Here is a 14,638-nt window from a genome sequence, read left to right as displayed (position 1 = left end):
ATAATAATAATAATAATAATAATAATAATAATAATAATAATAATAATGTAAAAATAATAATCTAATTTCCTCACTGAGAATTAATAAAGTTTGTCTATTCTATGTAAATACCCTATATTTTGCTTACAAAAGAAGAAAATTATATCTTTCTCCACAACTCATTGGTGTCTACCGTGAAGAAAATAATAATACTGGTAAATAATAATAATAATAATAATAATAATAATGAAACTAAAATAAAATTAAAAAAAGAATATAATTGGAGAGAATGACCTAACACAAACCTCTAACCGGACTATTTGTGTTTCAATTCAAGAAGACTTATTGAAAAAATTAAAAAAAAAATGTTTTTTGGAACCTCATTTGCTTTTTTTCCCCAAACACATTTCAGACTAAATATTGGAGTCTGTTCTGCTGCCATCTCAGAAGGTCAAGGCTCTTCATTCTAATATGATTAGTTCATGAAACAGTAACAGAAAGCAGCTGATGTGTTTTTAACAAAAGCCTGAAACCGCTGCAGTAAGTACATAGCATCATATTGTGAAGCCATGAGAAATGTGAATTTTAATGTCTAGTTGGGGAAAAATAACAACTACAAGAGATCAGTCTCAAAAATCACAGCAATTATTCTCAGTCAACATGACTGCCCTGAACAGTAGATCTGATGTGGCAGTGTATTTGCATTAAAATGCAATTTATACATTGTTCAAGCAGAGGATGTAACACCTACACAGAGAGAGAGCGTGACTCATCTCAATGTGTGCGTTACAACAGCGAGACACTTTTTCCTCTTGTGAACGCTCATTTTGGCAAATGTGTCCTCTGATTGAACAGCAGCTGTGAGCGCTGCCCCTGGTGGGATAAACCAGTGAGTGTTCTGGGTGGTTCGGCCCAGATCAGAGAGGAACTGTTCATAAGAGACTGTGGGGTTCTGTCATTCACAACCACGTGTGTCCACTCATTTCATCTCGCTGCCATCATATCAGTAACCCTGAGCCAAAGCATTCGTTGGGGTTAAAAGGTTTTATTAATGAAATAAGAAAGGTTTAGTCTGCAGAAAAAACATTGTCACACTTATAATGAACAATATTGATGTTGTGCACTGTTTTGAAACACATTGTGAATATTAAATTTAAAAGGACAACTGCTATTTTCAGTAAGCAAGTCTACTTTTCTGGCTGAAATTTACCCCCCCCCCCTATTTAAAATTAGAAACAATAGAATAATTTGTCCATTTGGACACTATCTTAAACAGTTTTTAGTTTTAATAATCATTCTGCACCGGTTGGTACTCTTCCCACCAAGCCATATTTAAATTGTGTTGTATGTATAATATAATTAATAATGTAATATACATTATATAATATGTATTATGTATATTGTGATGTATTTTGTTGATAATACCAACAAGAGCATTTTTTTTTGCCACTCACTAACGACAGATGTTAGAGCAAAATATGCTATAAGAGCTATGGAGATTGTTTTTGGTTTACTCCTTGACATCATTTTCATTTCAGTTGAACTCCTGATTTATCAGAACCAAGTGTTTGTGTACTGCTCCATCATCAGACCCAACAAGAATGTTGTAGAATCGGCGATGGTATATGTGCTTATGTAATTTCCTCCCTCTTACAATAGCGCTAAGCCAGTCGTGCTGTTTACTCTCCATCAAAGTCAGGGTTTGGAAGGTATTTTTTTCTTTGCCGCAGCTTCCCTGGTGTGACACCTGAGCAATCTAGCGTGGCTGTGTGTCTGTGATACGCCAAGCCAATTTACAGGCTCTGCGGGAGAGCTGTCACTTCTCATCCCAACCCACAACCACAGGACACGTCCTCGCTGTGTCCTGCTCCCGAGCCCTTCCCAAAAACATCAACACTTTAAAAGTTATAAATGTGCTTGATGAGCACATTTTTTAAAATTTTTATAAACATTTTGAAATACAAAAATGTAAAATACAACTAAAATCACAATTGTCTATAGGGTTGGCCAGGTTGTGGACAAGTTGAAGTTTAAAGTTATGTGCAACATTAGTTTGTTTTGTGTTTTTATTCATTTATATGACCAAACTTACATCTAGTAAAAACAAACTAAACTTGTTAGTGAGCATTACATAATGAGTCTTACTTGTTTTATAATTGCAATAACTTGTAAACATTAATAAATGGTTTCAGAGAAGTCTCTGTCGAGTAAAGTACATCTTACTTGAGTTACTACCAACTAACAGTCCATTGAACAACTTAGTTTAACTCCAAATTTCTTAACGGGGTTACTATTATAACATGTATGAAAGCAAGCATTTCTAAAAACAATATAAGATTTATGTTCAGCTGAGAAATTTGTGTTTATAGCTTAATAAATTAGTTATCAAAACTTAATAGAGTAAGTCTAAAACAATGAAACAAAATATATACATTCGCAAATGATGATGAGCCAACAGTGCAAATCTAAAGTTTATTGAAAGATTAAAGATGGTATCACGAACTGACTAGTTTTAAACCCAGAATAAGCAAAATGGTAGAGAGAACCCAACATTTGATTGAAAAGGTGAGTGCAGTTTATTGTGAATTGGAGATGTTTACATGGGTGAATTATAGAACTTGGAGTGTGGAGCAGCTGGAGGTTCCAGAGGAGTGGAGTACAGGTGGTGGTCATTGGAGTGAGGCAGGGTGGTAACCAGAAGAGCAGTTTCATTGTTGGCAGGTGGGCTTGATCTGAGGCTGTTCATAGGACTCAAGAGGTAAGTGGTTCCAGACAGACTCAAAGAGACCCAAGAAAGTTGAGCATGAAAAAAAACAATGGAGCAGGTTTGGACAAAAACACAAGGAAAGCACAGGTTAGTATTCTCAAGGAATTAAGTTATGTTGTGGCTGACACAAAGTACCCAAGGGATTCAATTATCCAGCGTTGAACTGCTGTCCCACAGGAGCTTAAATACAGCAGTCCTCCATCAGAGCAGGATCAGTAACAGGTGTGATGGGGTTGGCTCCACCCAGCCACTCAGGAGCTGCAGAAGCCAAGGAAGGCACAAAGTGCCCAGAATCTCCACAGTACTCCTTCTCAAGAATCGCCTCTCTGCATTCGCATGCGCTTCTTGGGGAGTTTCTTAAAAAAGGAAGTGCAGAGGCCAGGATTCTGGATAAAGAATTTGTGGGTCCGCAACCTGCATCTCTGGTCGTAACCCTCCCAGTCCACCAGGTACTGGTATCCTCGGCCTATGTGGTGGACATCTAGGATCGGCTGGACAGTGAAAGCCAAATGGTTATTGATGAACTGGGGGGTGGAAGGAGGTCGGTGGGTTTCAGGGGACTCATTGAAAGGTTTAACTTGAAAGACATAGGATGTTGGGCGAATTCTCCTGGAGTTTAGTAGTTGTAAACTAACAGCTGTGGGGTAGATGATTCTCACAATGGAGACAGGTCCAATAAACCTGGGCAAGGTTTCCTGATCAGTAATAGGTGTGATGGGGTTGACTCCACCCAGCCAATCAGGAGCTGCAGAAGCCAGGTAAGGCACAAAGCGCCCAGAGTCTTCACATTTGGTGTGTTAAAAATTAAATGAGATAACATTTCATATCTTGGTATTTACAAAAGTTCAACACATCTAGCTTTACATGCTTATCTGATCAGGTCTAGTTTTATGAATATCATTATTGGCATTCCACATCGAATCTCCGAGTCCACTTCAAACGTTATATCTATTCAAAGGCGTCCTTAAATTTACTCCTTCATTCGGATGTAAATCTTTACTTGGGTTCCTCCCTCACCCTTCTTTTTTCTCACAGCCTCTCTCTTCTAGAGGAAGCAAAAAAACAAAGTCAAAGGGGTTTTTTTTGTTTGTCATTCGCACCACACGTGGTACATGTGGTGGAATGAAACTGTGTACACAGGGTCCCAGTTACTTGCAACAATAATCAACAGTATCTGTTACAAAATGCCATAAAAACGTCAGCATTGTATAATAGTGAGATTAGGGGGTAGACATGTCTGCATAATGTGATATAAATACTTCATACAGCCCTCTTTGATGATTGCTTATACTAAATGTGAGCTTATACACATTAAAGTAATCAGAAAATGCAGTTTACATAGAAGTATTAATCATGTGGGCCTGCTGTAGTACAAGTTAATGTATAACGTGTTTGCATGGTCTCTTTCCACGGCAACAAACATATTCAACTCCAACACAATAGACCCTAGATCCCGGCTTGTTTCTGATCCTCAAGTCGTTACCTAATGGTAGCAATTAGCCAATTAGTCTGATTATATCCAGGGCGGGAGCCAAATTTAGTTGAACAGATTTTTGTTTCAAAAAAAGAAAAGGGGGCAGGGGGAGGGAGCACCCATTCCTCTATTAGACCACATTGACGGAGAGCACAAAGGCTCTATTGTTTACATCGTGCTTATAGAGGCAGTGTGAATAGCTGGCAGAGCGTTTGCGCGGTGAGCCTGCGTCAGTGTGCATTCGTATTTGTGAGAGAGAAGGGAAAGGAGAGAGGAGCAGCAGGTTGTTTTGTTGTGGCCCAGCAGCCATCAGATGTCTTCAAGCTCCTGGGCATGGAGTACCTCTCCTCTGAGCTTCCTCTTCAATTGATTCATTTACCCACAAAGCAGAGTGCCTGTTCCCTTCCCACATAATAGGCTTATTACAGTTTTAATGATTCTGTATATCCCTCTTTCCAGTATAATTCTTTGTTCTTGGGCCATCTTTGCAGTTTATAGTAATTCTAAGAAAAGTGCTAATATGTAGACGCATTGCAACTTTTTGAATAGGTTTATAAATGACAAAGGAACATGTATAAACTGTGTAAAATATTGTTCTGTTGAATAAAGCCAATAATGGGTTGCTACAGCATGATTTTTAAATTCCTATCAATCATTTAAATTGAAAAATGACATTGTTTAAATTGTGAGGCATGTGTTCCCATTATGCTGAAAAGTGAGCTGAAACAGTTCACTTGAGTTTTACCTTATAATGACAGATTCCTGTAGGATTTCTAATGTATGAAGTACTTAACTACAATCATGAAGCCCTCCCTGTGTTAAATTGCCCTTGACCAGAAAATTGCTATTCTATTATCACTCACAGGCAAAAGAAGTTTTAGTTAAAACCATTAATACAAATAGTTTGATTATCGTGAGTAAAACAATAAAAGCCAGTAATAAAAGAACAAACATAAAATGCATCTTTGTAACCCAAGGCTTTACAAAGCAGTTCTTTAGTGTTTCTTATGGTATATTGGGGGATTTTTATTCACTTCTTCACCAGAATCTATTTCTGCTTTTTATAGAAAAGGGTGTCAATATTCCTTCTTACTTCTTAAACTGACGCTATCCACCCCATGGTGTCTTACATGAATTGTGGCCGCGGCTTCTGACGTGGACCAAAACCGGCATTTGTTTATGCGCAAACAGTACGAGCTAACGTTTCTCCAAGCATTGTGGATGGAATTGAAACATGTAGGAACACCAGTTTCAAGAGCTCAAACAGGACAGTATAATCATACCACTGTCTGCTGAGGACAGGGATGGAAGATGACCTGAAGAAATGGCTGCAGATTGCATATTCTAGCATATTTAACTATTTCATCGACTCGGTTGCTTCCGACAGTGAAGTGATGAACAACCTGAAAAGCTTTGAGGCGTATTAATATCTACACAGTAATAAGGTCAGTCGCATTTTAAGAGGTGGGACACAGTCTTATTTACCTTAAAGCAGACATCTGCCCAGCTAAAGCCTTAAAGTCCTCCATCACCGAGTGTGGGTTAATTGCAGAGAAAATTGTAATACTAAAGACGAACAAATACTATATCCTTCATACACTTGAAATCATACCTGATATTCTCGTCACGCGGTTTTCAGTCCTTCTGAGGACCCGGCGTCTCATCTCCAGTGGTTTATTGTAGTCCAGCCACAAAGTAGGATGCAGGTTTTTCTCCGTCGGCCGTTTGTCAACAGAGTGAAATGAGCTCACTTACAGCGTTTTGGGTGGTCTCTTCTAGTTCAGATTTTTCAGCCACATTCAATTCCTCATCTGTAGGTATGAGATGGAAACTATACCGCTTTTCACTGGAACACTTTTTTTTTGTTTTGGGTGCGTGTTCAAAACTGTTGTTGTAGCCACTGATTTAGTTTGGTCTGGGTGTTCGTGCAGCTGCAAACAACGCAAGTAGCCTACCTGAACTCAACAAGGCTATTAAACTTTATGGTTGTTAAATAAATGTGAACAAAACAAAAACTGTGGGGTTTTTTCTGCTAAATTGAATGCAAATTACTTTCAAATAAACCGTGGTCCGTGCTCCACTACCATGGTTAACCATTGCTTACTGCTACTTCCAGTGTCTGACGGGAAGTTGTACCATAATCATTTATTCAATAGAGCCCTCAGGAATAAGGTGGATTTAATGACTGATTTTCAAAAGATGATGACTGGAGGTGTCGGTGCAAGTTTTGCCACATCATCACTGTGCCATTTGTAACAGTTTGGCTATTTTAACCTTGTGAATCTGTACATCAGTGCTGAGGAACAAAGCACCACCATTATTTGGGGGAGCAACATTTTGCCAATTGTAGACTTGGCCTCCAAATGCAGCGAGCTCCTACAGTGTTTTTGTTGATACTGATTTAGCTAGAAGCTTTCTTCACTGCATAACTACAGCTAGTTTTTGAAATGACAGCTTGACAAGGTGCTAACAACTTACCTTTTTCTTCTTTTTTCCCTTTTACCAAAGACATCAACCAATTTTGCTCCAACAATATGCCGTCACTGGAAATCTGTCCTTTTGACAGAGGTGACAACAGTTTCCTGGTTATTTTTTTAAACACAGAACTATTGCATATATATCTCTTTTTTTTGTATTTGTATCCAAAAACTATGTTAAAATAGCATTATTATTATTAATATCATTTTCCTTCTTATGTCCAAACTAATTTGTTTTCTCTTTCTTCTCTCTATGACTAAAGAGGATACTAGTGGAAAGTATGGTTTGGTATCTTGTCCAGTCATATGTTTTCCTCATTTTGTTAAAGAAATATGTAACCTCTAGTTCAGGGGTGCTCAATCCTGGTCCTCGGGGGCCTCTATCATGCATCTTTTAGAAGTTTTCCTGCTCAGACACATTTGATTTCAATAAATAGGTGCTTAACAGGCTTCTGTCGAACTTAAATAAGTAATTTAATGGATCGGGTGTGTTGAAGCAGGAAAACATGCAGGACAGATGCCCTCGAGGACTAGGATTAGACAATCCTTCTCAAATTTAACCTCAAACTCTGCCAATTATTAGCAAGTCAGTGAATGACCACAAAACCAAAAGACTATAACAAATGACAAACTTACCCATGATCTCTCATCAGTTTCTAACTTGTATTTAAGGGGCCAAACAAACCAAATAAGCAGTTTTTGAAGAAGTTTAATGAATATGAATGGAACAAATCAATAAAATTGGTAATGAATGATTTGGTGCTCGTATGAGTGTGCTAGCAGGAACCCACATGCTTGGTGACCGCAAAGGACAAGGGGAAACAACAGTTTTAGTTACGTCAAAGTCTAAGTTGATAGAGTTTTCAAGAGGAACAAGATTTCAGTGGCCAGCTGTTGCTCAATAAGCCATGGCCTCTTTCCATTAGGCCAGAGGAGTTAATAAGACATGAGACAGGCCAGACCCAAGTGAGAAATGAAGGTCATTGAGTCACCAAGCAGACTGCATCCATCCATGAGGGCCAGCATTTCACACAGTCCACAGGTTTCCGAAGCCAGTAGACAGAAACAAACTGTAATTTACACTGGCTGACTGAAAAGGCTGGAGTCCACAGGCTGAAATTATTCTCAAAAATCACAACATCTCCCAAAAGCTAACCCTTTTAGACAGAGGACATGATCTGATTAGCGCTCAGCTTTTCCGCCTGACCCATTATCACTTAACAAGTTGGCCCTGACCTCAAAGACAGACATTCATTATTTCACGGCTAGTTTAACATTCACTTGTGTTTTTGTTGTTACTCCACCACATAAGAACCTTACCACAATCACCACTCTAACTCACCATCATTCAAATGCCAAACCATTACACTGACAGAACTCTGGATCATTTCCTGTCATCTCAGGTGTTCTCTCAATAGAGTCAACACAAATTAAAGCCTATAGATAATCCCAAAAAAAGAAAATAAATCCTGCATCTTCTTCCTTATAAACCATCAGTGTGGTGGCATAATTTGTACAGAAACCCACAGGCAATTTTCTGCATGTGCAATAAGACAATGATCTGTAGTTGTGAAACGTTGTGGCCTTTCTGTGATAACGCCTGAGGAAATATTTTTGTTCAATCTCTGCCTGCCATGACTTCTCTGTATCTGACTGTAATGTCAGTCTGCTGCTGTAGTCTTGGTTAAGGAATAATTGGACACACCTTCAACAATGTTCCTTTAACACCCTACTCTGGCATTAGCAAGGTCAAAACCTGTTCAGTGTGTGACCAAAGCAAGTGCAGACCAGACTGACTGTACTGTAGACTCATCGACTGATGATCATTTCTGCTGGGGCTCCTCAGTGTAATGGACCAACGATGAATGGGTTTGTTTGTTCTTGAGTGAGGAGAGCCATGTGGTTTCTGTAGGGACTTTACATTAGTTCCATTGATTGAGTCGACCATCTGCCCGCCATTAACCCCAGAACCCTCCTTCTCTTTACAGGCTGGACAATTTGCTTAATATGGCCTATGGCGTAAAGAGGTAATTAAAAACTTCACCAAATGCCAGATGTCTATGTTGACTCAATGATTTTTCAACATATTTTTACGTTCTTTTATCTTAAGTTGTGTTTTTGGGGTTTTGCAGTCACTTTAAGTTTGACTATTTGTTCAAGGTCAACAGCATTTTTGGTTCTTTGATTTAGTTGGGCAATTTTTTTTTTTTGTATTTATTTTTTCTTTGTTTTAGCTTGAAATGGCAGTTTAAATCTTTCCAACCACTTCCGTCTAATGAACAGAAACAGTCTTTGTTTTTAGTGCTGATGAATTTGCTTTGCTTTGATTATGACAAGTGATGGTGGTTTGTGGATTGTTTTGGGTTGATTCTGTGTACTGAACAGATTTTGTTCTTTAGTGTACAACTTTTGGTTTTTAAGTGTGTGTTTTGTTTTATTTTCTCTGCAGGATTCAGGTTCTCCAACCTTGTCACTTTGCAACTATAAATCTGAAGCAGTGTTCTTCTAAGGGTTTTTCTTAAGCTATCATTTGAATGTCCTATTTTTGTACATTGACCATCACTTATGCACACACTATTTTATATAATCTACATCTGATTTGTGTAATAAAGTGAATACTTATCCTCTTCATAGTTAAGGTCTTACAAAGATTTGGAAAGGAGACTTGAGATAAGGTTGGTTGAACTTGGATCCCTGCTGGAAACAGGAAATGCTGTTTCACTGCAGATAGCTCAAGCTTTGCTTGGCACTGCTCTTTCTAATTTTCCTTTGCCTTCATCTTTCAATTTGCTTTCTTGCTTTAATATATGTTACATAATTCAGAAGGGCAGCTACAGCAGCAATAGATGTTTGATGTGCTGACAATGGTATATTGCATGTTGCAAGCACAGGGGACACCATCAGTCAGTTGGCTGAGTAAGTCTAAACTTTAGCACAAGTGGAAGTTTTGTGTGTAAAAATGTTTTTTGACATATATGAACATGATTTTTTTTTAATCAATATGATAAAGCTCCAATGTTAGAGTCAGAGAATTTCCCTTCAGTGCCTGTCCTTCATATAACTTCCTGAAAGAAAAAATAGTGTCCGATTCAGCTGTGCTGATTGCATTGAATGCCATCAAGTAACAAGTGTTGTTGAGTGATCTTAGTGTTAAGAGCTGGAATGGTTTAGATTTAGAAAGGACAGAATAGATATGTGGTCAGCTCCTCTGTTGCTATGCAACCTCTGTTCTCATCCGTAACATGAGATGATAACATGAGAAGAACATAAGATGGGTGTACTCGATTATATGTTTCTACTATGTTTCACACACACTGATATTCAACCAAACCATCATCGCAACGCACTCACCGACCTAAAAACTCTCCACCCTTTGTTTACACTCTTCTCATTCAGCAGAGAACGCATCAGCCCTTTTTGTATTCGACATCCTTTAGTTAGAGAAAATGTCAGAATCTTCTTAAATTGATCAAGACTGTCTTTTTTTTTTCTTCTATAAAAATGCTGTTGGCAAAATCATCTGATGATAGTAAATAAAATGTTTTTTGTTTGACACAAATAGTTCAGAATTATGACGTTTTTGATTCCATCTGAAGCACTTGAAGTGATAAATACCTAAACTAATATTTAACTGCGCCTGTGGTCCTCACAAAAATCTGTGCGACCAATGAGTTAACTATCCTTGTTGCTCATTTTAGTGTCAAAAATCCAGAAACAGGCTTCACGTGACTAATGTCATGCAGGGAGGTCGTAGTGATTGCAGACCTTTTATAGTCACTAGAAACAGAAGGCTTGAGGGCCCAAGCAGCAGGCAGTGCTATCAATCAGTGCCACAACCTCTGCAAAAGAAGAGATCAGAACACCCTGCATGAGGAGAGGAATACACTTTACCTTAATACCACTGGGCTGCAAAGTGTTTCCATTTTTCATTTAGTTTGCTCTATATTCTCCCTTCTTTTTCTTAAGAAAGCAGCCTTCTCTGAGACAGCTGCAGCAAAGCAGAAATCTCAATTAAAGCCCTTCCAATAACGCCTACAATAGTTTCTTGGAAAGAGGTGGCATAAGAAATTAACCATTTTATTTCATTTACCTTTTATTTATAAGTGGTGGTGGGTTTTCACCCCCCTCTTTCATTTTAGCGGAAAGGCAATTAAGTGAAGTCAACTGAGGATTCAAATCTTTTGCATCAGAGAAAAAGGAGAAGATTAGGAGGCAAATGAGAGCAGATTTAGCAGGCTGGTGCATGATCTTTGATGAATTTCTAGCAATGGTTTAATTAAACAACTTCCTGCAATTTGTCCCAGAAAGAAGCCACTCGAGGACACAAAGACAGAAGATTCATCGGCATCTTTTTCAGCAGAAGTGTAGCTCAGCACAGGCAGCACTGTCGTCAGTCGTGACAGGAGACCTTTCAAAGCTGATGAGCAACTGGGAGAGTTTAGTTCCAGTTGTGTAGTTGCACTCAAACCTGCATTTTTAGACATTAAAGGAATGGTGTGTGGTGGGGTTCTGTGAAGAGGTTATGGGTGCTCAGTTTTTCACCTGCAGCAATCAGAGTGACATCAGTTTAGAGAATCAGAGACAATTGTGTGGAAAAGTTAAGCTAACAGTAAGAAATACTGAGGCCTTTTCCACAGCAGGTTTACATCATCAAAAACAAGTCAAACCTCAAACAGTTAGAGTAAATGCTCTAGCGTCAAATTCTTTTTTATAATTTTTTTGGTTTTAAATTAGGCAACACGGTGGTGCAGTTGGTATAGCTGCTGCCTCTCAGCAAGCAGGTCACCCCGGTTCAAATCCCGGCCTGGCAGCCCTTCTGGGTGGAGTTTGCATGTTCTCTCCGTGCATGCGTGGGTTTTCTCCGGGTACTCCGATTTCCACCCACAGACCAAAAACATACAGATCTCCAGTCCAGGGTTTTCCCCACATCTTGCAAAGTGACAGATAGGCATGGGCACCAGTGACCCCCGCGACCTGAAAAAGGACGAAGCGGATAAAGATAATGGATGGATGGATGGATGGATGGTTTTAAGTTGTTTAAACTGACAGAAAATTATTTTGGGGGAAAAAACGGGGCTTCTTATAACCTCTCCACAGGAACACACTTTAGAAAACCTGAGCCATTCTTTTAAAGTAGTTTTTTTCTGTATTAATTGAGTTATCTTAGGAAGGTGTGGCATGCACATTAGTGGCTTTGGTTTGGACAGTGGCTTACTTTAAAGTTGGAACTTTTTTCTTTGAAAGTTGCATTTTACCAAATTCTTTTTTCATTGAACTGTGAGGGCTAACTGTTTCATTGCGTGCCCTGAATTATTCTACTAACACTGTCTTCTTTCCCATCACTGTCTCAGGTTTTCTCCCATCACCATTGACAGCATGACCAGCCTGGTTGGCATGAACATCCCTGGGCACACAGGCACCGGTTGGTGCATCTTTGTGTACAACCTGTCCCCAGATTCAGACGAGAGTGTGCTCTGGCAGCTGTTCGGGCCATTCGGTGCCGTCAACAACGTCAAGGTTATCCGTGACTTCAACACCAACAAGTGCAAAGGCTTCGGCTTTGTCACAATGACGAATTACGACGAAGCGGCTATGGCCATCGCCAGTCTCAATGGCTACAGGTTGGGCGACCGTGTCTTGCAAGTCTCCTTCAAGACTAACAAGACACACAAGTCCTGAACTTTAGACAGATAGAAGCAGATGTCCCACGCCTATATCTGCTACAAAATTGCCCCAACCCCCTCCTTTCCGCTTCCACTCGTCCCTTAGCCCCTTCAGTCACTACCACCACCACCCGACTACAGCCATCCAACAAAGCAAACTCAAACTTCAACTGGAACAGAAATCAACCAACAAATTGAACTATAAATGGCTTATATTATAACTTTGGACCTATAAGCCAATGTTGCCTGAGTATTACAAAAATTAAATGATGAAAATGTTCACAAGTTTTTAGAAGCTCCTGTGATAATGCAGGCTTCTGTTTGTTGTATATTCTTTTTGTTTGTTGTGGTTGTTAAGATGATTTTTCTCTTCTGTGTAAAACAGTAGCAACTTCTTGTATCCCCTTATTTCAGAGAAAAGAATGTCCTTTTTAGACTGGAACCTTTTCTCTGCCTTGATTCAGGATTTAGTTTTCTTTTGTAAATCCGGATCCACTGTCGTTGTTATTATACGCCTCCCTGTCAGATGAAAGGGAGGGGCTCTTTTTTAAATTAGTGAATCCATTCATTCATTTGTAGTGGGTTTTACAAACTCCCCCTCACTGAATATAGATGGGATACCAGAATCCCAGTAACTCAGATATAGAATAAAAAGTTTCTAACATTGTATTTTTTATTTTATTTTTTGTTTTTGTATCACAAACAAAACATAATGTCTATCCTCACTGGGTTTCAGGGAGATGGGGTGAGGGAGGGGATGGGTTAGCTTTCCTGATGACACGTTCAGTAATTTAAGAACAAAAAAAAAAAAACACATAACACTGTTGCCAAAGAGAAGATCTCTTTGCTTGGGGGAAAAAAAATGCATTTAGAAAAAGATAAAAATAAATAGAAAGAAGATCTATTTTTATAAACGATAATTAAAATAATTATTGAAGAATTTTTACAGGAATCTGGATTTGAAAAAAAAGAAAAAGAGAAAAATATTTTGACTGGCTAACTAGCGGGGGCCGCGGCGGGTGGGAGGGGGCACCACCTCGTCTTGTCCTTTTGCCGTGGTACTTTATAGGATCGAAAGGTTGTTTTTTCGTGAATCCGAGTTGGTTGTGATTTTGTAGACGGCTGGTTTTGTGAAAAAAAAAAAGGGATGCAAACTGAGGCAGGTGATTTTGGTAATTTTTCACACATGTACCAGTGCATAACTATTCAACAGCGATACCCAAAAGGGAAAGGGAAAGAGGTCTTTCCAAGACCTGGAAAACTTTATAGATCAGAGCCCAAAGCAAGAAGACCCTTTGTCCACTTGTTTTCTTGTTTTTGTCATCAGTCAGTATGGGACATTAGTACAGATATATTTACACGTATCAATTTAACGAGCATACTATACATTATATATAATTTTCTTTGCTCTGAGTTTGTGAACTTACATCCGAAAAGAACTTCCTTTTAGCGATCAATGGTAGGTGCTAAACTACATTATTCACATATGTTAAATATCCAAGTTTGTTGTTCTATGTGTTGTTTAAAAGAAAAGTACTTTGATGTTTGCATTCAATTGAGCTGCTGTTCTTCGTTTGACATTTGTTTAATGTTGGCCCAGAAATCTGGTGAGACTGTTTCTTTGCTGAATTGCTAGATTAAACAAATTTGGGGCCTTGTAAGAATCACTGAACAAAACTTTTGTCTTTATCTTTACGTTGGTTTGTTTGTTTGGTTTGGCTTGCTGACTTTTAGGTTACTCGCTGAGCGTGAAACGTTTGTCCGAACTTAATGATGATTAGCTAGTTCCGTTAGTCTAGATATTTTCCTTAAACAGGATCTATGACAACTGTGTCTTTATTTGCTGTGTACAAATAGATGATATATATAAATATATATAGTCTACATTTGTTTTACAATATCTACTGTACTATCTAAGTTGTCACTGTTCTTTTGTTTGAGCTTGTCTTTTTCATATGAGAATTTATTATGAAGTGGTGGATCAGTTACTTAGAAAAAAAAAACTTGTGAGGAAACTGTTCAATTGTTGTCATGTTGCTTGTGGAGAAAAAAAAATTGGATTAACTTTCAGTTAACTACCGCGGCAAAAGAAATCGATCAAAAGCTTGAGATATAATTGTATTTGACGGTTTATTTACTTATCTATTTTCAAACTATTTATTTTTTTATTTCTATTTATTATATATTTATTATTGACTTAATTTATAAGTGTATTTATGTATTTATTTGTTTCACTGTCTATGTATTTGCGTGATTCTGGTACAGGGAGGGGGGTGTT

At 38.4% G+C, this 14,638-nt stretch overlaps 1 protein-coding gene across 6 annotated transcripts in view; it reads left to right on the top strand.

The window, feature by feature from the left end:
• The window catches only part of elavl4 (ELAV like neuron-specific RNA binding protein 4), a 93,915-nt gene extending 81,228 nt beyond the window's left edge, over positions 1-12,687 (top strand). For 4 of the 6 annotated variants that reach the window (XM_037698105.1, XM_037698101.1, XM_037698100.1 and 1 more), the window contains exons 7-8: positions 8,686-8,724; positions 12,049-12,687. In XM_037698105.1, the coding sequence (XP_037554033.1) occupies positions 8,686-8,724; positions 12,049-12,376 (367 nt within the window). In that variant the 3' untranslated portion in view covers positions 12,377-12,687. The remainder of the gene's footprint in view (positions 1-8,685; positions 8,725-12,048) is intronic. The other 2 variants (XM_037698104.1, XM_037698102.1) reach the window with 1 other exon arrangement.
• The last annotated feature ends 1,951 nt before the right edge of the window (positions 12,688-14,638 follow it).

The sequence above is a fragment of the Nematolebias whitei genome, chromosome 3, assembly GCF_014905685.2.
Source record: "Nematolebias whitei isolate Nwh7 chromosome 3, NemWhi1, whole genome shotgun sequence".
NCBI lineage: Eukaryota > Metazoa > Chordata > Actinopteri > Cyprinodontiformes > Rivulidae > Nematolebias > Nematolebias whitei.
This window is presented reverse-complemented; position numbering and strand designations above follow the sequence as displayed.